A 24930-nucleotide genomic window follows, 5' to 3' on the forward strand; every position below is an offset into this window, starting at 1 on the left:
GTTTTTTTTTCTTGGGAATCGAAACTCGACCCTATTTTTGTTCGTATTTAATTTGATCTAATTTGATATATATATATATATATATAACAAATATATAAAATGATAGATGTACTAAAGTAATTATTTTTGAATAAATAAAAATTAGTTATATTATTATTTTTTATTCAAGTTGGGTTGGACATCGCAAACTCAAATCTGATCTTATCCTTCAGAAAAACATATTATATATTTATATTTTCAAAATAATATTATAAAAATATAATTATATATTTTAAATATAATTAATAAAACGACTATAAATTATTAAAAATTATTCGCGCTTTCTTAATATTCTAAGTAATGGACCACAAATGTCCGGTCAAACAACTATAATTGAAAATGAATTAAACAATATTTAAACCATTTTTTCCTTTGAACAAAAAAAAAAGGAAAAAGAAAAGAAGGTTGCACGCCTGGATGTGATGTTCCAAATGGCAAAACATGAGTGAAGAAACGCTTTGGCAACTCGTGGTCAAATATAGAATTTCATATCACTATTATAAGATTAAGAAAGTGTATTATATATATTGAACATAATTATCTAATACGAATCGTTACTGCTTTTAATTTTATGATCAGATTTTGTAGATAGTTATTGTTTTTTAATTTTATGAGTTATAAGAAATGTAATGGATAATGATCTGTGTATAAATGATCATATCATTCCCTAGTATTTAGTATAAATTTAAGTAAAAATAAGTTGATATAAGTGTAATGTAAGACGGTCCAATCACTAGAAGGTAATAAGAGAAGATGGAGAAGGAAATAAACAGAGCGAGACGAGCAGTCCTACATAAGAATATGGGTTTAATACTATTGCTGATTTTTATATTTTGAATCAGCTGGATATCCATATCAACAGGCAATATCATATTCATGATCTATTTTGTTTTCTTTTTCTTGATACATATATAATTACTAACCTAATAAAGATTCAATCTGGGTTAAGGCAGGCTACAATCAGCAAAACTAACCCCAGTTGACCGTGTCCATTTTGTTAATATTAACTTAATTTCTTCATTTTTAAATTTTTGTTCTGATTGATTTGTTAATTTTACAAGTTTATATATATAACCAACTTCTTAATACGATTGCTAAAATTTAACCATATAATTACGGTGGTTATACATATATTTTTTTATATAAAAAAAATCTAATGTATTATGTTAGGGATGGATTGAGAGGTACTAGGAGATCGTATCCCTGAAAAAATTATTATAAAATGACGATAGAAATGACAACGAAGGGAGGAGAGAATATTGTCAATTTGAAAGAAAGTGCTTAGAATTTTTTAACGTGACATGGCATGTTAGCATTTTTAACGATGATAACCGTAATGAAAGTAAATTAAAATTTTAATGATTATAATACAAGTTTTTAAATTTCTATAATCAAAATGAAAATGCCCTAAAAATTTTGACCTTTGATGCAATTTATCATAATTTTTAATACATTTGACAACTGAATTTCTTGTATATCTAACAATGAAAGTAACCCTAAATGGAACGAATGTGGTGAAGGTTTTAGGAGAGATGGAAGTGGATATTAGGTATATGATTGCACATGTTTGGAAAAAGCAAAAAATACGCTAACAATTAATAAAGATGTTACACGAAAGTGCAGAGTGCTGAGAATTTAATTCCATTCATTTCATGAGGTTGCTTTGCATCAACCAAAAAGGAACTTGTTAGATAACAAGTGGCTAAAACCCATGAAAGATGGTGACTACTTCTTTCATGATCCAACATGGTAGTGGGAAAATAGATCCCTACTTAGATGTTGACACCATGACATGGCAACACAATACCATTGGGGTTTGCCTTCCCACTCCCATCTTGGAGAATTTAACCCAATTAAGTATTTAGCCTAATTTCATTGATATAATTATATTATATGTCCCATAACTAACGTTTAATGTTAAATAGATAAAAATACCAATGTAATAATCGTTGATGGAAAAACATTGCTTGTAACGATTGTAGGAGGCTCACTTTTTCTGATTTGGACGAAGTGTCATGATCGATAGTTTTGTGAGGAGGGAAGAGATGACAAGTTGAAGAAGAATATAAACAGTAGTGAACGTTCAGATCTTAAGAGGAAGGGGAGAGAGAGAGAGAGAGAGAGACGCTTCCATTTTGCATGAATTTTATACACAGAACATGAGTACTAGTGTCTGACTCAGGATGATGATGATGTAGGTTCACAGTATGAGTAGATCTGATAGTTATATAGTCGGTAATGAACTTGACAACAACCAGATCAATAAACTGTAACATTTCGGAAGATAAATTTCAGGAGGCTTTTCCAATAATTCAAAGGTTTCGATAAATAGAAGATAAGACCGCAAAGATATCATTCGTGAAGGAGACTCGTGAGATACAACAATAATAATACACTCTTAAGACATAAAAACATTTTAAAATTTAATCATCGTAGCATTTCATGGCAACTTGTCAAAGTTTAAAAAGATGATTTGGTGCCTAAGACAAGACCCTAATATCTTCTCTAGTTGGCAACTCGGCCATTCAATTATTAAGAATAACTAACACATCTGATAAAATAAAATATCATCATACAAAGATGCATAAACTAGCTGGCAGGCATCAATTTTTTTCTGGGTCATGAAAAAGATTAAAGGGGTTTGATTTACAAACTGGCAATCACAATCAATCTTCAGTGTAAAAGCAACATAATTCATTGCAAAGAGGGAAGTACAAAACACATGGAGAAGGATAAAAGAAGAAAAGTGGTAAAAAAACAGCTTCACCACAAGACATAATCAGTGAAGACATAATCAGTGGAGAAGTGAAAAAAATTATGTTTTCCCGAGAAATTTAGAAAGGGAAGAAAAGAAAGTGAAAGCCTTTTTAAATAAAGTTGAGAACTTGACATTCAAGTGAAGTGAACATTTCTTTTCACTTAGATTGTTCTCTTTAGCTGACTTTAAAAATTAAAGACGGGGTTCTGTAAATAGTTGTTTCCTGGTAATGCAATTGTCTTTTCTTCAGTAATAATGCAAACAAAAATGGTTCGCTGCTAATGCTTTCATTGTTGTAGCCAATATGTTTGATTAAATGCCTGAAAGAAGAGTATTTCACAGATTTGGTAATTCTTCAGTGCCGCGCCATTATTGCAGCCAGCAAGCTGGGGATATTTGCAGTCGGATATTTTGTGAAGTAACTGCTGGGTTTTCAACTAGGCTTCTGCAATTTCTTTTCTTCATTTATTTCCAGCAACGGCTATATATATATATATATATATATACATACACATAATAATAATAATAATAAATACATTAACCATTTTCGATTTCACCCTGAAAATTACAAAAAGATTTCCCAAAATAAGAACTTGGAAGAAAAAATTAACCTAAGCAGAAATTTAGAAAAATGACGATAATAAAGGATTCGGAAACTGGGAAAGGAGCCAGTTCTGAGACCAACATTGACAGATAATTAAAGACAAGGGTTTCGTACTAGGGACCAGACTTTGAGTTCGGGCTCATGACTCGTTAATCGACTCAGTTGCTTTCAGTTGGTAATGGTGGAGGTTGCGGTGGTTTTGTTGGCGGGGGTCCAAGCTGAGGTTGTAATGAGTGGGCGATTATGCCATCCCAGCATCAAACACCCGTTGTTCTCCTCGACACCGTACCCTTCCCCGCCGTTGAACAGGGCGAGGAGCATGCTGGCTTGCTTGAACGCGTTGGAACCCAGATGAACAGGTGAGAACCCGGCGAAACCGAATCGGTTCCTCCACTGAGTCAACGACTCGTGCCTCTCGACTCTGTCCACACCTTCGCAGGCAACAACATTACAAATCTGTTTCCCCAAATACACCTCCGACATGACCTTGTCCCGACTACTCACCGACCCTTCCAACGAATCGAACAGCGTCGAGTAATAATGTAATGACTCGATGAACCGGTCTAGGAAAACCGGGCCGTTATGGTTAGCTTCTTGCTCGACGATGGTAACAATTTCAGGCTTCATTTGTTTCACCACGGAGAAGACTTTGTCGATGGCACCCGGCCGAGCCAACAATTTATGCAACTCGAAGACCGAGTTAACGGCAACCGCTTCAACTTCACTCGGCCTGAGATCAAGCATTGAAGCATCCAAATCGGCCAAAGAATTAGCAACGAACCCACGATACTCGAACTCAACGTGAATCTTTTCAGCTAACTGAGCCAACTTCCAACCAACTTCCTGCAAATGATCCGACTTGTCGTGGCTAGGAGGTCCGATCCCAGTTAACCTAAAAGCCGGCGGACCACCGTCTCTTAACGCTAAAGCTTGCATCAAAGCAGGCCATTGCATGCCTTGGTTCATCGAAAAATCGATAACATGGACTCGTTTTTTACCTTCAAAAGCTTCGAGAATCGCTTGATTGGCTGTGAAATGAGCGAACTTGAGATAAGGGCAAGTCTCGTAAAAGTGCATGTGAAGAATATCTGATAAAGAGTGGTCGAGTGGGTTTTGAGGATATAGTCTGTAAATCCTTCGAGCTAATGCTTCGGCGAAATACGTAGCCACTTTCCTCATAGCCCCAGCTTGAGAAATCGCTAAGAACCCAATTTGTTTCACCAAAACTTCGGCGAGATTGAGATTGTTTTGCTGCACAGCTTCTGCACATGCCATCAAAGCATGAACGAGCCGGATTCCATTCTCTTGTGAGTCGACAAGGACAACGGGACGAACTGAGTCAGTCGGAATTCCATAGGAAACAGCAGGAGGAGGAGGGAAGATATCCGAGTGCGACCCAGATGTGGATTTCAAACGTTTTTCGGATTTAACGTTGTTGAGAGTTGAAGAAGACGACGAATCGTGAGTCTGGGGTTGAGTTCGGGTGTTTTGAGAATAAATAGCCTTACCAGGAATGGCTTTGAGATCATAATCCGAGCAGGAAGCTTCCTCAAAGATTTGTTGTCCACGTTTCTGATGTTTCCGATTGTTGTTCTCAAACTCCAACGTCGTTAAAGTAGACGACTCGGCCGGGCCGCCAAGAAATGGATCATCTAACGTACCCATGGGCGCCGTCTTTCCAGCAGCACCAAAAGGGTCAAAACTAGGAGGATTAAGTTCAGAAAGCATACTTTCGAGCCAAGTCGACAGATCGGAAGGATTAACATGAACAGTTTCGGAAGCAAGATGCGAAATCCCATCATCCTGAACATTACACATAACTTCCTCCAACTGCTCCAGCTTCTGGGCAACTTCGGCCATGTCCGAAGTCTTGACCTTGTAACCCAAAACCGCCAAAAGCTCATCCATTCCGCAGTCTTGCTGGGTGGCTTCTTCCTCCCAAAGGTTAGCCTTTCCAGGCGAAGAACCACCGCAGAGGGAGGAGGATGGGTCTGGGTTGGGTTGCAGATGATTGTTGTCTCTCTTCATGGTTGATTAATTTCTGTAACTTTGGGTTGTGGAAGGGTATCTATGGATTTGTGTGGCGATTGCTCAGAAACCAAAGAAAAAATATGAATGGGCGAAGAATCTGAGCATTGGGGATTGGGGGGTTTTGCTTGGTTTTTCACTTCTACTCGTACTTCATCATCAGAGCAAAAAAGATTAACAATTTAATATAAAAATTGTATTTAAAAAAGAGGAATCAAATTAGGGGGGGAGGGGGGAACGCTCGTGATGGGCGCGGCAATCGATGAACCACAGAGGCTAACTACAACAACAACAGCTCAAACGAATAAGATGAAAGTATGCGTTTTTACCCTCTATTTTTTTTAAAATGATTTTTTGAGATGTTTTAATTTAAAAAATAATTATTTGGGGGTTTACTAAAAAATGCAGTACAACTATTGTGGGGCCTGTTAAAATATCATCCCCACTTCAATTAATTCTTTATACCTTTTATAGTCAAACTTTTTAAGAGTTTAATTATTTTTATCTTACAGAATGAATTTCTATTTGGTTACTAGGTTTTACCACTTACCTCCCCCTGTCATTTTATCAGTAAAGTTACTGACTCCCTTACTAAGGGCTTCCCTACCCTGTCCCCTACGTTGTATTTTAATATGATCAAAATATTTTAATTTATTCAATTACAATTTAATTTTAAAAGATCGGTTTTTTCTTTTTAAAAAATAAGTTTGAAATGGATCGAAAAAGATTGTATGAATGATAGAGTAGAATCAACGTAAGATAAAAAAAATCTCATTCGATTTAATCTAAATAATAATTATAATATCATCCAACATTTATTTAAAATTAATTATTATTATTTTTTGATAAGTAAAATTATATTCATATAAAAAAGAGAGCAAACAAGCTGTTACAATAAACATTACAAAACAGCTATATCAACCTCCATTCAATGTATAATTGTCTATTTACACCATCAAGTATGTTAAAGTAACATTTATACAACTAAATTCTAACAGCCTTCTTAATTCTATTAACAATCGTATTAGTCAAACGAAACAACCCTCTAAATTATCTAAGATTACGCTCTTCCCAAAAGTAATACACAAAACCAGTCTAAGTCAATTTAAGAATATTCACAAAAAGAGACTTACCCTTTAGATTTGTTATCACCCAACAAGAGAATCCTCCCAACAAAACAGCTCGTCTCAAACCACAAGAGTACAAAACAACACCCCAAACCATTATCGCATAAAACCGAAATGAGATGGTTTCGAGATTCCACCCAATACCAAACAAGCCACAGACATCATCAGTAATAATATCAAAACGAACAAGCTTATTCTTAGTAGGTAATTTATTAATGATGACCATCCAAAAAACTAAGGAAAACTTAAGAATATGAGCTGGGAACCAAATAAAACAGTGCCAACTAATCTTTTCCTTTCTATCGAGAATATTCTCCCAAATCATCATTTAATCTGAGTTCAATTAACACTAGGATAGAGTCCAACATCCTTTAATCTGAGTCTAGCCTCATCACGCAACTTTAACAACTTCCTAAGAATTCAACTAAAATGAGTCACACACTCAACATTCCAAAATTAATTATTATAATACTCCTTTATATACAATTTCAACTATGTTCTAATTATCGTATAATTAGAAAGTTATTAAATGTTCTAACGAGTCGAAAAAATTGATTCATTTTTTAAATTTTCAAATCAATCAAAATAATCAAATAATCGTTCGTCCAATACTTATTCCTTGTTATATCTAATAATTCACGGGACCTATTATCTATAATCATGTTTTTTAACTCTATGAACTGGAACTGGTTTTTAATTGGTGCTGCCGCCTTTGTGTTAGATTATAGGGAAGTATCTAAGCTTTGATCAATAGAAGATGATAATTTCAATTTACAGCTTAGGATCAGTTTAGTAGCGTAATCTTCTAATTTAATTAAAGTGTTACATTTAGAATAAAGGTTAAGAAATTAGATGATAGTTGAATTCTTTTTAATAATTTAAATGATTATAAGATAATACATGTTTAAATTTTTATATTAATTAATAATGTATATTATGATTTATGGTTAAAATTTAACTATTCAATATATATATATATATATAATATCGTAGATAAGTTAATTTTTTATATGCTGATTATGTATAATATTATTAGTCAATCAAACAATATCATATTATTAAAAATAAGTTTAGAATATTTTATTTTCAATATTTTTTAATTTAATATTCTACTTAAAATAAGCTTACCCTATTTTATTGAATCCAGCTTTGATTTCAAAGGATTTTGTAGTTATGATGTTGAAGAAAAATACATATGCTTCAAGTCAAATGCCCTTTTTAGTTAAATTTATAAGGCATGTAATGTACAACATTGGGGATGAAATGAAGGGTGTAAATCACATTTGACAAATCTAACACGGTATTTTAATCTATTTCAAATTCTTAATCTTTATTATATATTTAAATTCACCTAAAAATATTTTTATAAAATTAAATTTAGAAGAGAAAAAAAAACTATGAGCTTATCTAAAACAACAGTGCCTCGAAGAAGGAACACGTGTATCCTAGTTTGTAAGTGATAGGTGCACACTGTGGCAAGCTCATGTGGGAATGGTTGGTTCGACAAAAAAAATAAAGGATTGGGTCAGGCTCGGGTGGTCTGGTCATGCAAAACTTGTGGCTTAAGAGTTGATATTTTGTTCAGTTGTTAACTTCGTTGACCGTCAAATTCTCATTTATCCAAGCCGATCCTAGAATCAATCATGCGGCCGCCGTGCCATGCTACATAAAATAAAATAATTATTTTGGCAAAATCATAAAAGCACGTTTTTGGTTGGTTCATGCATAATGGCCGCATCGTGAGGGGTTATGCTGCCAACTTGTCTTACCCGACATATAATTCGAAATTTTTTGTTTTATATTTAAGTTCAGACTATATAAATTTGAGATTGGTTTTTGTCATAGTAAAATGCGGGTTAATATATTTGAGATTGGCTTTCATATCTAAGTTCAGACTATATATATTTAATGATTTAGATAAGTTGAAAATAATATATAAAGATTGGCTTTTGTCAGGTAAAATGCGGGTTAAATTTGTGGCGTTTGTCATTAACGTCGGATTTATGGTTACAATGATGATTTATGAATTGATAAAATAAACAAAATTAATATTTGACCAGATAATATAAAACTCTAAAATTTTCTATTACCGAAGAAATTCTTTAAGAAAATTGATGAAAGAAAATGTTGTGGAATTGTGTCGTGTTGTTGAGTATAGTGGCAGATCCATCCTTATTATATGGTGGTTATGTGCTAATTTTAAAATTTGAATTTTTTTAATTAATTAATTATTTTATTGATTAGATTAGTACTTCCTGAGATACACTAACTTGATATAAATCAAATAATTTTACTTATAAATTATATCCAAATACTCATCCACTTGAATTACGTTTACTTTTATTTACTTTATACCTTAATAAGAAAGGGATTAATTATATTTAAAATTCGTAACACGTGGAAGTCAAATAGTCTACTGTTAAACATGTACAGGATTTGAGATATACTTATGCGAAGAAAAAATTAAATTTTGTAAAAAAAATATTTTGTATCATGATTTTCAATTAAATTCTCCGCTCATAAAAAGGAAAATATTAATATAAATTGAGAAAAATAAATAACAGCGTCAATCGACTCAGAGGTTCACATGAATGATCAAATATCTGTTTTATGCCTGCCCTACATGACTGAGACTACTCGACAAAGACAGCCCCACCGTCAGCGTCAGCCGGCCTCGCACTCCCCTTTCTTAAATCCCCGTTTTAGTTAACGGAAAGAGCGAAGAGATCTACACAACTCCGTCCTGATCTTAACGTCGTTAGATAGGTAGTCCCATTTATTTATTTATTTATTTATTTCCGATCTCAGCTCTGAAATCTGAAATCTGAAATACTGTAGTTTTTCAGAGGAAAAATTAAAGAAAATAAAGAGGGTCTGTGAAGATAACCCTGACAACAGCACGGCACAACGTGGCTCTTACACGTGTGAAATTAAACATGTCTTGATGAGAGAATCGGTACTTGGGTATACTATTCCTGATTGGTGGGCATAGACCATGCGATGCTTACACGTTAAGATTCCACATCCGGGAGTGGGATCCACCACCCGAAACCCCGTTTGGTGGTGGAGGTCCGGAGGAGGCCCGTTCACTCATTGTCCCGGTGGAGGGCCAACCGGTCACATCACTGACACCTGTTTCCTTTCATTTTCCATTTTAAAACAAAGGGCCTTTTCCCGTTTTAACTTTGATTTTTACCTGGCAGAGGCTTTAGTTAATAAAATTGTCTTAAAGCAAGTGAATACCGTTAATAAAAATAAATTTTTTTTTATGTAATAAATTTAATTTTAGAATTCTATAAAATTATCTATTTTATTAATAACGCATAAAATTATACAAAAATTATTAAAATAACATAAAGCCTTCTGCGAATAAAGCTAACCCATCCTTGATATATTGTTTAAACAAAATAATAATAATTGAGAAATAAAATAAACCGGGGGGTTTGGTTTTTTAGCCAACTTATAGGTGTAGGCTTCCACGATCCTGCCAACTTTGCTTAATTAATTACAGATAAATTAATATGTGTTAACCTAATTGTTTAAAGTTAAATTAACATCAATAATGTATATTATATGTCATGATCTAATGCTTAAAATATTTTAGCTGTCAATCTCGTTGCATGAGGTGTATTTTGAGTAAAATAATGGAAGACGACTGTATTACAAATTAAGTTAATAGGATGATAATTAAGGTGATTTATTTGTAGAGAATATTATATATTCTTCCTATAAAAACGTCATTTTCAGAATTAATTTATTTTATTTTTATTATGTATCTTATACGTAGTTTTAAAATTTTCATACCATAATTTAAATACGTTTTGCACTGACAGTTTAGCGTATATGTAACGTACAATACATAATTTTGCATAACTTATATGAAATCTTTGACTTTTTAATGTGGTATATACATGTAATGAAATCATTTATTTATTTAAGGTTCTTTTACATAAAAAATGGTAGTTAAGCTATTAAGTACTAATTTGTTCGCAAATTGATAATTTGAAATTTGAAAAATTTTAATTTTAAATTTAGATAGTTTGAGTACTTGGTTTTTTCCTTAAAGATCATTTATTTATTTTAATAAAATAATCACTTTTAAATTAAAAAAAATCTAGGAACACAAAGACTAAACATTCTACACTTGATTCATGAAACATTGTTTAAATATATTTTTGAACATGTTTCAAGTGTAAGAACAATCATAAATAGTGTTTTCTATCGTATCAAAATTGTCACTTATAGATTACCTGTGATTAAAATCTGTTGTCTTAAATTTTTTCATTTAGGTTTTTAAATATACATTTTATAAAATTTAATGATTGAAAATAATTATATTTAAATTTTTTTAAAAATTAACCAATGAAATCAATAGGTGAAAATTTTAATAGGTTAGCGATAAAATAATATTTTTTTTAATTAAAATCTTTTTCATAATAAAAACTAAAACCGCAATAATAAAAATTTAAAAGGATTGTTAGTTAGGGGTATATTCGGTTCGGTTTTTTACCAAAAATTGAACCGAACCGAAATAAACGATTTTTCAAAATTTAAACCGAAATTGAATTCGGGGTTTTCGGTTTGATTTATCGGTTTTTCAATGAAAAAATCATTCGAAACTATAATTTTTTTAAAAAAAATTGTCTATTCAGTTCAATATAGAACAAACGGGTTCCATATGGAAAACTCGAACCGAACTGAATCAAAAGAATGATGACTTTAAACCAAACCGAAAACCGAACCGTATAATGCCAAACCGAATCGAACAAAACCATTTTACTCGGTTCGTATTAATTTTCTCGATTTTATTGTTCAACCCTATTGTTAGTTCTCATGAAGATCGACATTATCCAAGCTATTATAATCATTAAGAACAATTAAAGTATTCTGATAATAACTTCTCAATTAAAATAATCTCCTCAAAATAAGGCTACCTTAACAAAACAATGAGTCATTGTATTAATATTCAATCGTATCCAACATAAGTGAACATGTTGAAAAATAATTAAACATTCGCCAATTGAAAGAGTAACGACAAAATCAAACTCGAAATAAATAAAAAACACTTGCAAAAACAATATCAAAATGTTACATTTTCTAATAATATTTTCTATTGTAATTAAAAATATTAACTTCTTCATGATATTTTTTGCTATAAGGTCTAAATACTCGTAATATAATTTTTCAATTATATCCCAATATATTAAAAATTTATATATTTTGAAGGTTAAACCTAATAGTATATTAGATTAAAAATTATCATAAATTAACTTTATATTAAACTACCGTACAACATAGCTATCCGGGACCTGTTGTTTTATGCTATCTGTAAAAAAAGAGAGGGTGGAATGGTGTCAAATCAAATGTTCTAAAAAAGGCAAAAGGCTCGGAAATTAAGAACCTGTCTTCTGCGCCCACGTAGAAAAGGAAAATACCATACACTTCTCAGTTGTTTCCACTATAAACAGAGTGGTGTTGATCAGGCCACTCAAACATGTTGGGTCAAATTTTGTTCAAGTTTGTGTATGAAATATGACAACTCAACACTATTATTCATGAAGTTTCATAGTCTAGTCACTACACCTTGTAATCTCAAGATTAATCTTGAATAATTTTTGTTATTGTGTGATTAGCAGGTTTTGTTAGAAAAGAATGTATAAAATGTCATTTATTAGAAAACCATAAGTTTGTATTCGACTGAGATTTTATTTCTTTAACTCTATTAAAAGGTCGGTTTCCGATGAACAGACTCCGTAATTTTCATAATTCCATTTGTTTAGACACTTTGACATAATTTCGAATCTTATAAGAATAAAACCTAATAATGATCTCCCAACTCCATAAACTCACGCATTAGAAGGCTGTGTTTAGAAGAATACTTTGTATTTAGAAACCTCTCTTTATAATCTTTGTATTACGTAACTCCCTTCTAACATGCACCAACATGTTTAATTTCACACGTAAAAGGAAAATAATTATTAATATAATGTGCTTAGGAACTAAGTCGCCAAAGACTCGTGGCAGTTACAGGCGGCTGAACAAAGTGTGAAGAAGTTGGAAAAAAAAAGTTGACTGAACATGGTGGGAAAAGCTGCTTTGTTGAATAAAAATATTTTTACAAATGTTTTTTTTAATAAAACAACGTTGTTAAAGGGAACTTCGGGAGTCAAAGCTTGTTGATTTTTCAATAAATTCATGAATGAAATCTCTATTTATAGGCACTAAAGACTAGAGAGGTTACTAGCGACAGTGGAACATTATGAAATAGGTTAGTTACGTGGAAACTGGTATACAATATGATTTGAGTGGTAAGGGGCAGCATGGATTAAGAGAGTTTAGGGTGTTCTTATTTTCTTAAAGAATCTAAATTTGTATATAATTCAGATAATTAATTTTATTTTTTATTGATCATCTAAAATTATTTCTTAATTTTTTATATGATTTATTAAAAAATTATATTTCTAACATAAAATTATACATCGATTTTTATTATAAATTAAAATTTTGAAGTGATTTTTTTAAAGAAAATTAAAATCTACAAACTATCATTTCTTCGCAAGGCAAAATCTCTAAACAAACCTTTCCGCTTATCAAAGTTTCTAAGGAACTTATATCTTCAAGACACATTAGTATTGTAGCATTCGAACCAATTATAGTGCGTAGACAAAATAATATTTTTGACAGAATCACATAAACTATCATAATGAAATTTAATATTTAACTTTCATATTTATTTAATTTATTAACTTACAAATAATTATAATTACCTTATACGTAACACATCAACTAAAATCACTATTAATACCTCTAAATTACAACCATTTTTCCTTCACTCCGATCTCTCCATCATAATTTTATCTCTCTTACATATAAAGACTAATCGACAATGGCCATTATCATACTAATCACTAATTTTATCCAAATGAAAAGAAATAACCGTAAACAACCAACTACATAAATTTTGTGAGTCAACAAACTCCATATATTTTTCTTTGGGGTGAATTATAGAAAAGTTGAAGTATGAAAGGTAGGGACCCGTTCAAACAGGTGCGTGTTGTACGATGGTGAGAGAGGTGGGTGGGAGAGTGGAAGCCACGCGTAAACATGATCCGAACCTGTGGACCTAAACAAAGGGTGGTCCATCCTCTCTGGTCGCCATTCATAAGCACCAAATTCTTAGTTAGATATAGGCTTAGTACTATGATATTAATTTTATAGTTTAATTAAAATATTTTACTTAATCCCCTAACTTAGTGTTTTTAAAACTTATTTTAAGAACATACAAATATTTTTTATATAATTTAAGGACATGTATGATACTTTTATCCCTTGAATTGATGAGTCGGATTATAGAATCCGACCGTAGGATCAAAGTTTGAATCAAATTATTTTAAGATTTAAAGTGAATAAAATATATACATTGAATACGTATATCTATACAATATGGACTGCTTTTAATGTAAGGGTAAAGGGTCGGTTGCCTCTTTCTTCTGCTTGCAATTTCTTTGTTTATTTATCCCCAAAATCCCCCACGTGTCTTTGCATGTGACTATGGGGAAACATTACCTAGCCTAGGTGGCCTATAACATTAGAAATGTTTTCGATTGAAATAATTAAAATTGCTTCAAAGGCAATTTTACAAGTGGGGGTATTATATTTATTATTTTTTGTAAGACATGTAGAAGAGTTGATAATTTTTTTACGGAATCTCTTTTTAATTGTGAATTTAGGGAGTATTCATTTTTATATTTTGTTGATGTTTTTGAAATATTAAGTACATATTGCATGATTGGTTTGTAAGTACAAAATGAGGTTGGAAGCTAATCTTGTTCATCTATATGAGTATATAATTGACTAATATATATTGATGGAAGTTTTTATCAGTAATTTTTGTTATTTCATGATATAATATGGTTATTTAATTGTTGTTTTGATACATTTCACATATTTAGATTGATAATATTATAAAAATAAATTAATTGATAAAATATATAAGTTTTAAAAACCAAGACTATTATTATATTAGATTATGGGAGACATTATTTTAATTTTAAAATCTAGTCATATATAATATTATTTTAATTAAATTATAATTTTAGGGAAAAAGGTTTATAAATGAACCTGAAATGAATTTCATCATAATTTAAAACTTTTCGATGTATAGTAGTTGGATTCAGGGTATTAATATTCGAATATCCGCATTTTGGAGTACTAAAACTTAATTCATGTCCCGACTCGTGAAAGTAAGGTATCCACTAATTTGGATAACAGGGTACCCGCTAGCGCGACTCATGATTTACCCGCCTTTTTCTTCTTCACTCTTATCTTTCTCTCGCAACAAAACCAAAAGCATAAAACCCAGAAAGATCCTTATATGGGGTTTTAATTATCATACGAGGAGTTTTGTTTCTGTCAAATAAAAGATAATGGAGTAGTCGGATAGTCAGGTATCCGTTTAAATGAAATTTCATGACACGGATTGAACCTGAAAATTACGATAAAATAACAGACTCTGAAATGTAATTTAGAATATTTTTATTATAAATATCTTATATTTTTTAAACAGGTTAATGGGTCGGATAATTCGAGTCGATTTGTTTAACACTCCTTATTAGATTGCATCCTAATCCTAACGAATCATTGGAAGATAATTTTATTTTATCTATGTATAAAAATAAAAATTGAATTGAATAAATTATTATTCAATGGGAGATTGTTTGAATGTGAAAGAAGCATCTAGGAAAATGCAAGGAAAAGGTCAGCTACTAAAGGAAGGGGTGTTTTTAACTCAAGAAACAGAGTAATCTGACATTAATGGCATATCTCTGAGCTCTGAAAATAATGAATCTGAAATTCCATTTTAAATACAAATGTTTGCAAGTTGATGAGATTATTAAAAAAACAGGAAACATGGTGGTGGGGGGCATCACATGGAGAGAGATTCGAATTGGAAGTTCCCAAAAATATGGTAAAAATGTCAGCTACTTCCCTTCTCTGTCTCCGTTTTGTTCGACAATCAACACACCAGCCAGCGCATACCCCCTTCTTACATTAATGCCCATCATTCCTGCATGCCCTGTAGACATTTCAAGTTATTCATTTCGAATTGCAGAAAATCACGTGTATAAATTTCACTTAGGTGACCCCTATATATATTATCAACTCTTTGTTAAGAAACCTTTTTAACCAATTGAAAACATATACATATTTTATAGACATAGTTATTCGAATATAAAATTTTTAAGATATAAAAATATTCCCTTTTATTATTCATGCTATTTAATGAGTTCAATTATATATATAGGGATAAAATCCTATGATACAGTATAAAACTTGTAAACTAAAAGATTTATATATTATGCAAGTAGATCCCAATCAATATATGTAATGTATATATATTGGATTGAAAAGTAAGAAATTCAATATCTTTTAAATAAGATGTCATATTTAATTTTAAGAGCGAATAAAATGATATTAGAAGAGTTTTGTTACCTTGAATTCAACTCAAATCTCGATATAGTAAGAGTTTAATTAACTTGTTGGGTATTAGAAATATCATTAAAATAGATTAATTTATATTTTGATATATGAACTTAATTTTAAGATTCAATTTGAACATTGTACCTTAGGTCAAATTAATACACGAGCTTGATTTTATTGATCTAATTTGGTAAAAAAAATGTTAAAGTACTAATCTGAACCAAAAAGTCATGATCATATACTAATTGAACCTAAACCCTTACGGACGGAACCATGATGAAACTCGAGGGCCCAAACATAAATAATACTAATAAAATAGATATTTGGGCCTGGATCTGTGTCAGTGGCTGTGCTATTCAGGTTCAGATTCTGGTTCTGATGGAGTTTGTTGGGCTTCATCTTCATCTTCTAGTTTTTCTGCGAATGCTGTCAACTGTACAGTGAAAATAATCTAAATATTCAATTTGGCTCCTTCATGGCACCAACTTAAACTCCATTCTGTAATGAAGAGGATAACTTGGACTGTGTTGAAAAATTTTAAAAAATAAACAAAACCCATTAACAAGTATTTTAGTGGTGATAATATATAGACATTCATGCTAAAAGTTATTTGATTAATCCCTCCCAACAAATAATTGTTTGATTAATGGTTCCACTCATTGAATGTAGTATCTGGTTGCTCAAGTTTAATTAATTCCAATATCCATATATTTAAATAATTTGATTTAAATACAGATAAAATCTTTATTCAATTGGTATTGTAATTGTTGTAATGCATAAGTGTGTGTGAAATCAAGTATGTAATATATTTAATTTAATTACGTAAAAAATATTTAGAAAAATCTATTCTTTTTAAGTTTTCAAATATAAATTTTAAATTTCAATAAAAAAACCAATACAACAATTAAATTATAAAATAATAAAACATAAGATTATTAAAAAACTATTATACATGGAGAAAATAAAAAATTAATTTATAGTATAATTAATAATATTATATTAAGAAGAAAAAAAAAACCCTTATATATCCCGTGGCAAAAGCCTAGTAAGTTCTATTATCCGACCAGTGGAACAAGGGCACTGACCCCAAAGTTCCTGCTTCCAATCTCCCCGTTTTACGCCAAAAATGATTGCCTCAACAACTCTCCCCACTTGCTTCAACTTCAAGCTGCTCAATCCCCAGCAAGTATTTTCACCCCCAAAACCCAGCACAAAAAACTCGCCCTTTCCCACAAAGTCCCATCATTTCTATCATTACAATCATCTTTGGACCGCTATCTTCAAACCCAAGCCGTGTTCCATCCGTAAAGTCCTCAGGAAAGTGAACGATGATGGCGGCACCCTACATGAGCCTGCAGCTGTTTCTGTAAGTTATACAACTTAAAGCTTCTGTTTTCCTATCTGGGCCCTTGTAATTTTACTCAGAGTTTGTTCTTTTTGTTCTTCTTTCCTTTATCTTGTGTTTTTGTTCGGCTTTTGGAGAGAAAGATGTCTCTGAAAACTATAAGATTTATGGTTTTAGAATGTGAATGATTAGTCAAAGGAAATGCCTTTAATACTTGTTAATACTATCTTAGTAACTGGTTTATCAGTCGGGGAATTTTACCCATTTTTTGTAGGAACAAAGTTTTGATTCTGGGTCAATAGATGAGAACTTTACTTTTTCATATCGAATCAGTACAGAGCTATAACGACAATGAAAACAGTAATTTTGTTCTTTTGACCATGGTAGTTAGTTTAAGGTACATTAACATGCAGCTTCTTATGCTAATTCCAGGTTGGTGAAGGGACAAACAGTAGCTCTTCCACTTTAGGTGACAACTATGTGGCCTTATTTGTAAGGATGCTTGGGCTAGACCATGATGCTCTTGACCGAGAACAGGCAATAGTTGCACTATGGAAATATTCACTTGGTGGAAAGAAGTGCATTGATGCCATTCTGCAGTTTCAGGGCTGCGTAAACTTAACCGTGAACCTTCTCAGCTCTGAGTCTAGTGCTACATGTGAAGCAGCTGCTGGTCTTTTACGGTCCATATCTTCAATCAATTTGTACAGAGGTATAGTAGCAGAAAGTGGAGCAATAGAAGGGATAACTGGTTTGCTGAATCGACCTTCTTTGACTTCTGAGGTACAGTGGAGGTATTTTGCCTTTGAAAATGTTCGTCTTGTTTATCTTGTTTGCTGAAATTTTAGACGTTTTGAACTTTTTTAGGTTAAAGAGCAAAGTATTTGTACTTTGTGGAACTTGTCTGTTGATGAGGAACTTAGAGTGAAAATTGCACTCTCGGATATCCTACCATTGCTCATCAATTCCCTGGATGATGATGACATAAAAGTGAAGGAAGAAGCTGGTGGGGTTTTGGCAAATTTGGCCTTGAGCCATTGTAATCATGGCATAATGGTTGAAGCCGGTGCCATTCCGAAATTGGTGAGGATCTTTGCTGAACTGGGCTGATTGTTTTCTATTCAATTAACTTAATGGTGTTCCGGTTACATGCTGAATTGGTACATGAAATATAGTGACTAACTGTAACTGAAACTACTTTTCAATGGGACCTGATGAAACATTCTCATTTCAAATTCAGGCAAAGCTCTTAAAAACTGACTTGGAAGAATTTAAAGTGATTCGGAAAGAAGCTAGAAATGCTTTATTGGAACTTGTTAAGGATCAATATTATAGAATTCTAGTCATAGAGGAGGGTCTGGTTCCTGTGCCCATGGTTGGTTCTGCCGCTTACAAGTCTTTCAGGCCAGGATTATATTCATGGCCTTCTATGCCTGATGGTACAGAGATCGAGCAGACTTCAAAAGGTCCTTCAAGGTTTGGTGCCTCTGAATTACTCCTCGGGTTAAATGTTGGCGAGAATGCCAAGATAGAGGAAGCTAAGCAGAATGCAATAGTTGGACGGACACAACAACAATTTCTTGCTCGTATAGGGGCTATAGAGTTGGATGGCAAAAGAGAATCTCAGTTTGATACCCCCACTGATAATCGACTTACTATTCTCCCATGGATTGATGGTGTAGCTCGATTAGTTTTGATACTTGAGCTTGATGACGAGGTTGCCATATCGAGGGCTGCCGAGTCAATTGCTGACTCATCTATCAATGAACATATGCGGATTTCATTCAAGGAAGCAGGAGCCATCAAGCATTTGATTCGGCTTTTAGACCACAATAGTTATGCTGTCAGATCCGCTGTGACCCATGCTTTGGAGAGGTTGTCTATTAGGTACTGTTATTCATTGTTATTCTCTTTGTTAGTCTTTATTGAATTTTTCCTAATTGAACATTGTGCATCACGCTATTATGTTTGACATTTTCCCTCGTATTCTTATTCATTATCCACATTTCTGTTTTCTTTATTTTATTGATAGTTTCGGAGTTAACTAACAAAACATTTGCTCTGTATCCCGATTTTTAGATAAGATAGAATGTTCTCTGAAGTTTCTTGTTTGCTGCAGCCCTCTTGTTTATCCGGTACTTGAAGCTGAAGGTATTTTACACCCTTTAGTTTGTACTCTGAAAAACTCGGAGACCTCCGGAAGCTTGATGGAAAAGGTAGCTATGTTTGTTTTCTCATGATAGAATTTGTAATAATACTAGTTTGATATTAGTGACATGGATTCTTGCTGCATTTGCAGACCTTATATATACTTGCTAGGATTTTAGACCCCAGTAAAGAAATGAAGTCAAAGGTTAGTCAATCCGTTCCTACAGCATAGCGTAAATGATAAAAGACATTTTTATTTGTTGGTTTTTTTGACACTTAGACACCTTTATTATTCAGAGTTTTCAAAACACAATCACCCCTCAAGCGTGCACACGCACAGGGTGATTTGGACCCTGCATTTTTCTATTGACTTACTCTAGTATACTGTTGTATCTAGTTCTACAATGGACCAGTAAATGGTTCAAAAACAGGTATAGGAGCTGCAAGCATTGTTGATTCTTCTAGTGATAGGCCCGCGTCAATAATGGATTCCAGGTTTTTTCCCCTTCTTTTTCGTGTCTTTGTTTCTTTGAAATATGATGCTTCATCATATGACCTCCTTTTTATTGTATCCTTGGGTTGTGAATTGTTAGACTGAGCAGTCATATATCTTGGAAATGTATTGTAGGAAAGAATTGCTGGACTCTGCTGTCATTACCCGCCTTATTGAGATTATGAAGACTTCACCATCAAACTTGCAAAGGAAAGCAGCTTCTATCTTGGAATTCATGACGGTAATCGAACCTAGCATGGAAACGATTATCAAAGAAGATATGTGGTCCGGTTTGGAAGCTGTTTTTCAACAAAATGCTCTAAGTAAGGAGATATAAAGTCTTAGTCGAAACACTTAAGCTGTAATGCTTTAGACAAGTACCGATACACCTTTGCTATTTTGCAGACATGGAAGCTGATGTAGAAGGTCAGGAACCTGACAAATATGCTCTCCAACTTGAAGAAGCTGCTCTAGCAGTCTCTGCAGCTTCAAGGCTACTTACAAAACTTCTCGACTCGGAACAGTTTTACCGAAAAGTAGACCCTACCCTTTTCATTAAATTACTCCGCAAAATCCTAAAGTCCGCTATACCTCTTCAAAACAAAGATTGGGTTGCGGCTTGCCTTGTCAAACTGAGCTCTTTATCCAGTCCTTATGTGGATTACGAGAATCCGATCAGCATGGAGGTAACCCTTTATGAGGCAATACCAAGACTTATAGAGCAGATACAATCATCTTTTTCTCCAGAAACGCAGGAAGCTGCTGCTCTTGAACTTAACAGAATAATTTCCGAAGGGGTCGTTGATTCCACCCGAGCTGTCGCATCTAGGGGCGGTATATTTCCACTGGTGAAGCTTATCGAAGAAGGAAGTGACAGGGCAGTCGAAGCGGCCTTATCGATACTGTATAATCTGAGTATGGACAGTGAGAATCATTCAGCAATCATAGCTGCCGGGGCAGTGCCGGCGTTGAGGAAGATTGTTTTATCGCAAAGATCAGATTTTACACGAGCACTTCGTCTGCTGAGAAATCTACCTGTGTGATGGCAACACGAAAACTAGGTTTTCAGGGGCGTCGTACAGATATTGTAAATCATTTTTGTTATATTCAGGATCCATTTTTATGGAGTTATCATATCGGTATAATTTCACCAGAAAGTCCATGTTTTAGTGACAAGTATTTCTTAATATTATTCTTGTATTATGAGTAGGGACTCAAAATTTAAAATTAAAAAACTATAGGTGTTAAAATTGATGGACTATTTCCATAACTTATTCATAATACGGGGAGTGATGATAAATATGATCATTAACTAAACGGGGTCTCATCTCTTCTAATTTTGTCCCTTAATATCTTGTGAAGATATTTCTGCTTGATCATTGGCCAGCCAATTGGTAGTTTTTTTGAAGTTATCCTTCGACAGTCAGCAAAGAACACAGAAAGCCAAAGAAGCATGACACTGGCTTGCTTATCCTGCAGTTCCATTTCCACGGCTGGAGCTGTATTTCTTCCCTTAGCTTCTCTAGTAGATAAACCCTCTCCTCAAGAAACTCATACAAACTCGAAACCGAAAACAGCAAGCCGACCGAGAAGGAGGAGACAACGTTTGCGTCAACAGAAGCCAAACCCTCCTCCTTCTATTGTCCAGATTGAACGTGCCATTGGTGCCGGCTTCTTCCGTGACGCTGACTCCGGGCATATCTTCTTCTACCCTCTTTCTTTCTTTGAAGTTCTTAAAAGTTTCTTCCTTTAATGTTGCGCTTTCTACTGTTTTTTCCCCTTCAAGATGGATTTTAGCTCGTTTGTGAGTAAAGTCTGAATTTTTGTTTGGTTAAACATGGTCAGTGAGTTGGAGGGGGAAAGGAGGAAGACGATATTTGATGGGCTGTTGCCTGTTGGTGGTGGTAAATTTGAAGGAGAAATCGAGAAGTAGCTACGCGAGACTGGGGAGTGTATCGGTTCCACAACAGAAGCAACCTTCCGTTCCTCCGGTATTTGATCATTGTTGTCTCTAATTCGTTTCTATTTCTTTCAAATCGCGCAGCTTAAACTAGGAATTTATGTCCATGTATGCCTAAATCAGCCCTTCAAGTGCTCTATTCAAGCCACTTAGCCAAATGTGAAAGCACTATTCTGCAGAAAAGATGTGAACATTGATTTGTAAATCCCATTTCTTTTGATTCTTTTAGTTGTTGCCAATTGCTTTTGCGCAGGAAAGACAATTCTGTTGATTGTGCTTCAGTGGATCCTACCCATTTGGACCATTTCTTCATCAAGCTCCCATTCACCACACCCCTCATCATGTGAAACTACCCGCTTCAACACCTACTTTCGTTTCGCTCAAATTTTATTCGTTAATTAAAATGGATTTTAATATAATTCTCGTGATTGAAAATTATGTAGTAACTAAATTTATTTAGATAAGAATTTTTGCGGAATAAGATAATAACTTCATCTTCCTCTGTTTCTCCTTCGGAGGCTCGTAACCTGCTAGTTTGCTTCATCTTCTCCAGACATGACCATGGCTAATACCCTATACGCCTACTAATTTTTTCTCTCTTCCAATTCAGGCCCCTGCCATTGATTTTTTTATTCTTTTGTTATCTTCAACATGTAGTTTTAAATTTGTCTAAACTAATGCAAAATATAATAATTCTGTGACCATTGACCACCTTCTTAACTACAGTTGAATCCATTTTTCATAAAGAAAATCCAACACCGGGTAAAAGAAGAAAAAACAAAGGTAGAGAGTTAGTTTAATTATGAATTTATTCCTTCTACTATGCTAGAGTTTTAGATTTAGTCCCTTTAATTTGTTAAATTTGATTCATCTACTTCTACAATACCATTAGTACGTATGAGATAATAATAATAATGCTAATTTGTTAAATATATCAACACTACTTAAAAAATCAATTAACCATATTCAACAAATAATAAATTAACATATTAAACCATATTTAGCAAGAAAAAAATATAAAAAAATCAAACCAATTAAATATTTATGTTAAATTAGTAAGCCATTTAATCTTTTCTCTTTTTGTATTTATTGATCGGAAGTGGTGACACCAACTTTAATGTTAGTTGCCGACCGTCAATATTCTCTATTGTCCTTTTATTTTTTTTTTATATTATGTCCTTATTTTCTTTTGTTTTATATTTTCAATAAATTTGTCTGTATGATACATTTTCATTTATCTTCAAGGCATAATTTTTATTTGTCTTTTGACACGTTTTTCAGTCGTTTGATTGTTATTTTCACTTATCTTTTTCTAATGATTGCTTTGACATCGTCACGACTGATCAAGATTACGCTTATATATTATATTGTTGATATTTCATACTTTTGACCCTTGGATTGAATTTGAATATCCGTTATGCGTTTATGGATAGCATTTCACGTCGCTTGAGTCTGATTTACGGTTTTTCTGTGGTCTTTCAGTAGTTTGATCTCCTTTTGTATTTTGTTTGCCCATGCGATCATATCTTTTGTAATTTTATAATTGTAAATCTTTATTGTAATTTAAGATATTTCATATTTTGAATAAATACGAGTTTTTTTTGGATAAATTACGATTTGTGGATAGTTTTTTCTATAATTTTATGATTGTAAATATTTATTATAATTTAAAATATTTTGTATTTTTAAATAAAATTAGTGATTTCCGTAAATAAAATAAAAAAAAACAAGAAAGAATATCTCTTTAACAAATAATATTAAAAATAAAGTTGAAGTGTTCTTGAAGCCTTGAACTTTTAAAAATCAATTAATCTTCTAAAAATTTTTAGACTTAATTGAACTTTGACGTGAAAAATTAAATTAATTAAATTCTTTGACCTATTTTAAACGTTAAATCTTTGGGTAGTTCTGTTGTAAGATAGCCTTAATATACGGTTAAAGAAAGATCCTACCCAAAATATTAATATTTTTTAACATTTTCGGCAAAATGCTACCTAAAACATTATTTTTTTTACCGAAAATTTAATTTTGTTATCTAATTTTTGGTAAAAAAACATTTTAGGTAGCGTCCAATATTAACATTTTCGATAGAATTTTAAGTAGAGCTTTACCAGAAATATTAAACATTTTAAGTAACGTCCAATATTAACATTTCCGGTAGAAAAAATAATGTATTAGGTAGCATTTTACCGAAAATGTTAAAAAATATTAACATTTCAAGTAACACATTTTATTAATTATATATTAAGACTATCGTACCCTACATATCTCCTAAATTTTTACAATTTTTTTGGGGTATTTGATACTTTTAACATAGAACAAAGGAAGTAAAAACCTAGAAAAATCCAACACCATTCAATGGTGGTGGAGAGAGGCGATTTGACCAAACTGACATCGTTTAATCGAATATCTCCCTTTTTAGCATTGTTTGACATATATTTCTCGAAGTGGCACTCTTTCGGCTGAGGTGGTGAAAGGCGCATCCCTGGGGACGCGTTTTACCTGATTTTACGCTGAGTTGGATGCCACGTGTGAAAGGCGCATCCCCGGGGACACGCCTTCACGGGGTTTTGCTAATTCGGTTGCCACGTGTGAAATGCGCATCCCCGGGGACGCGCCTTTCATTAAATGTCTTAAATGTCCATCCGATTTTTCCCCAACTACCCCTCCTACTCTCCCTATATAAACCTTCTCAACCTCCCCCCTCATTCTTCATACCAAAATCATCTTCTCATCTCTTATATAACTCAAATTCTCCAAATCTTTGAGTTTTAAATTTCTTATTAATGGTAAGAAATTTATTTTTCAGTTAGTATTTTTTTTAAATAGTTATTATATTTTATATTAATATAATTATTATTTATTTAAATTTATTAATTAATTATTTTTTGTGCTAATTATTTTTTTGTCTACATTTATAATGGAAAGTAAAATGCTGATGCGATTGG

The 24930-nt window shown here is 32.7% G+C and overlaps 3 protein-coding genes across 5 annotated transcripts; 2 read left to right on the forward strand and 1 right to left on the reverse strand.

Moving 5' to 3' along the window:
* Positions 1 to 3330: 3330 nt before the first annotated feature.
* Positions 3331 to 5609, reverse strand: LOC120134327 (DELLA protein GAIP-like). The gene has a single exon (XM_039150762.1). It carries the CDS (start codon positions 5427 to 5429, stop codon positions 3570 to 3572), a length of 1860 nt encoding a protein of 619 aa, XP_039006693.1. The 5' UTR covers positions 5430 to 5609; the 3' UTR covers positions 3331 to 3569.
* Positions 5610 to 17107: 11498 nt separating this feature from the next.
* On the forward strand, positions 17108 to 21206 carry LOC120134571. Of its 3 annotated transcripts, none has more exons than XM_039151012.1 (9): positions 17108 to 17402; positions 17814 to 18164; positions 18249 to 18464; positions 18622 to 19268; positions 19501 to 19597; positions 19681 to 19734; positions 19927 to 20024; positions 20158 to 20345; positions 20428 to 21206. In XM_039151012.1, the coding sequence occupies exons 1-9, from the start codon at positions 17163 to 17165 to the stop codon at positions 21063 to 21065; spliced, it is 2529 nt and encodes an 842-aa protein (XP_039006943.1). In that variant the 5' UTR covers positions 17108 to 17162; the 3' UTR covers positions 21066 to 21206. The 3 variants fall into 3 exon arrangements, with proteins under 3 accessions (XP_039006943.1, XP_039006944.1, XP_039006942.1); XM_039151013.1 differs by having other exon boundaries at positions 20446 to 21206; XM_039151011.1 differs by having other exon boundaries at positions 20425 to 21205.
* A 239-nt stretch (positions 21207 to 21445) lies between these two features.
* Positions 21446 to 22060, forward strand: LOC120134572 (probable NAD(P)H dehydrogenase subunit CRR3, chloroplastic). Its single transcript, XM_039151014.1, has 2 exons — positions 21446 to 21717; positions 21868 to 22060. Exons 1-2 carry the CDS (start codon positions 21476 to 21478, stop codon positions 21953 to 21955), a joined length of 330 nt encoding a protein of 109 aa, XP_039006945.1. The 5' UTR covers positions 21446 to 21475; the 3' UTR covers positions 21956 to 22060.
* Positions 22061 to 24930: the final 2870 nt, after the last annotated feature.

Source organism: Hibiscus syriacus, unplaced genomic scaffold (genome assembly GCF_006381635.1).
Source record: "Hibiscus syriacus cultivar Baekdansim isolate YM2019G1 unplaced genomic scaffold, ASM638163v2 tig00110597_pilon, whole genome shotgun sequence".
Lineage (NCBI taxonomy): Eukaryota > Viridiplantae > Streptophyta > Magnoliopsida > Malvales > Malvaceae > Hibiscus > Hibiscus syriacus.

What these genes read in the sequence shown, in the direction of transcription:
- LOC120134572 (XM_039151014.1), top strand. Translation starts at nt 21,476, where the DNA reads ATGACACTGGCTTGCTTATCCTGCAGTTCCATTTCCACGGCTGGAGCT. An exon ending in TTCCGTGACGCTGACTCCGG is followed by an intron (nt 21,718 to 21,867) that starts GCATATCTTCTT and finishes AAACATGGTCAG; the next exon opens with TGAGTTGGAGGGGGAAAGGA.
- LOC120134571 (XM_039151011.1), top strand. Translation starts at nt 17,163, where the DNA reads ATGATTGCCTCAACAACTCTCCCCACTTGCTTCAACTTCAAGCTGCTC. An exon ending in ATGAGCCTGCAGCTGTTTCT is followed by an intron (nt 17,403 to 17,813) that starts GTAAGTTATACA and finishes TGCTAATTCCAG; the next exon opens with GTTGGTGAAGGGACAAACAG. An exon ending in GACCTTCTTTGACTTCTGAG is followed by an intron (nt 18,165 to 18,248) that starts GTACAGTGGAGG and finishes GAACTTTTTTAG; the next exon opens with GTTAAAGAGCAAAGTATTTG.
- LOC120134327 (XM_039150762.1), bottom strand. Translation starts at nt 5,429, where the DNA reads ATGAAGAGAGACAACAATCATCTGCAACCCAACCCAGACCCATCCTCC.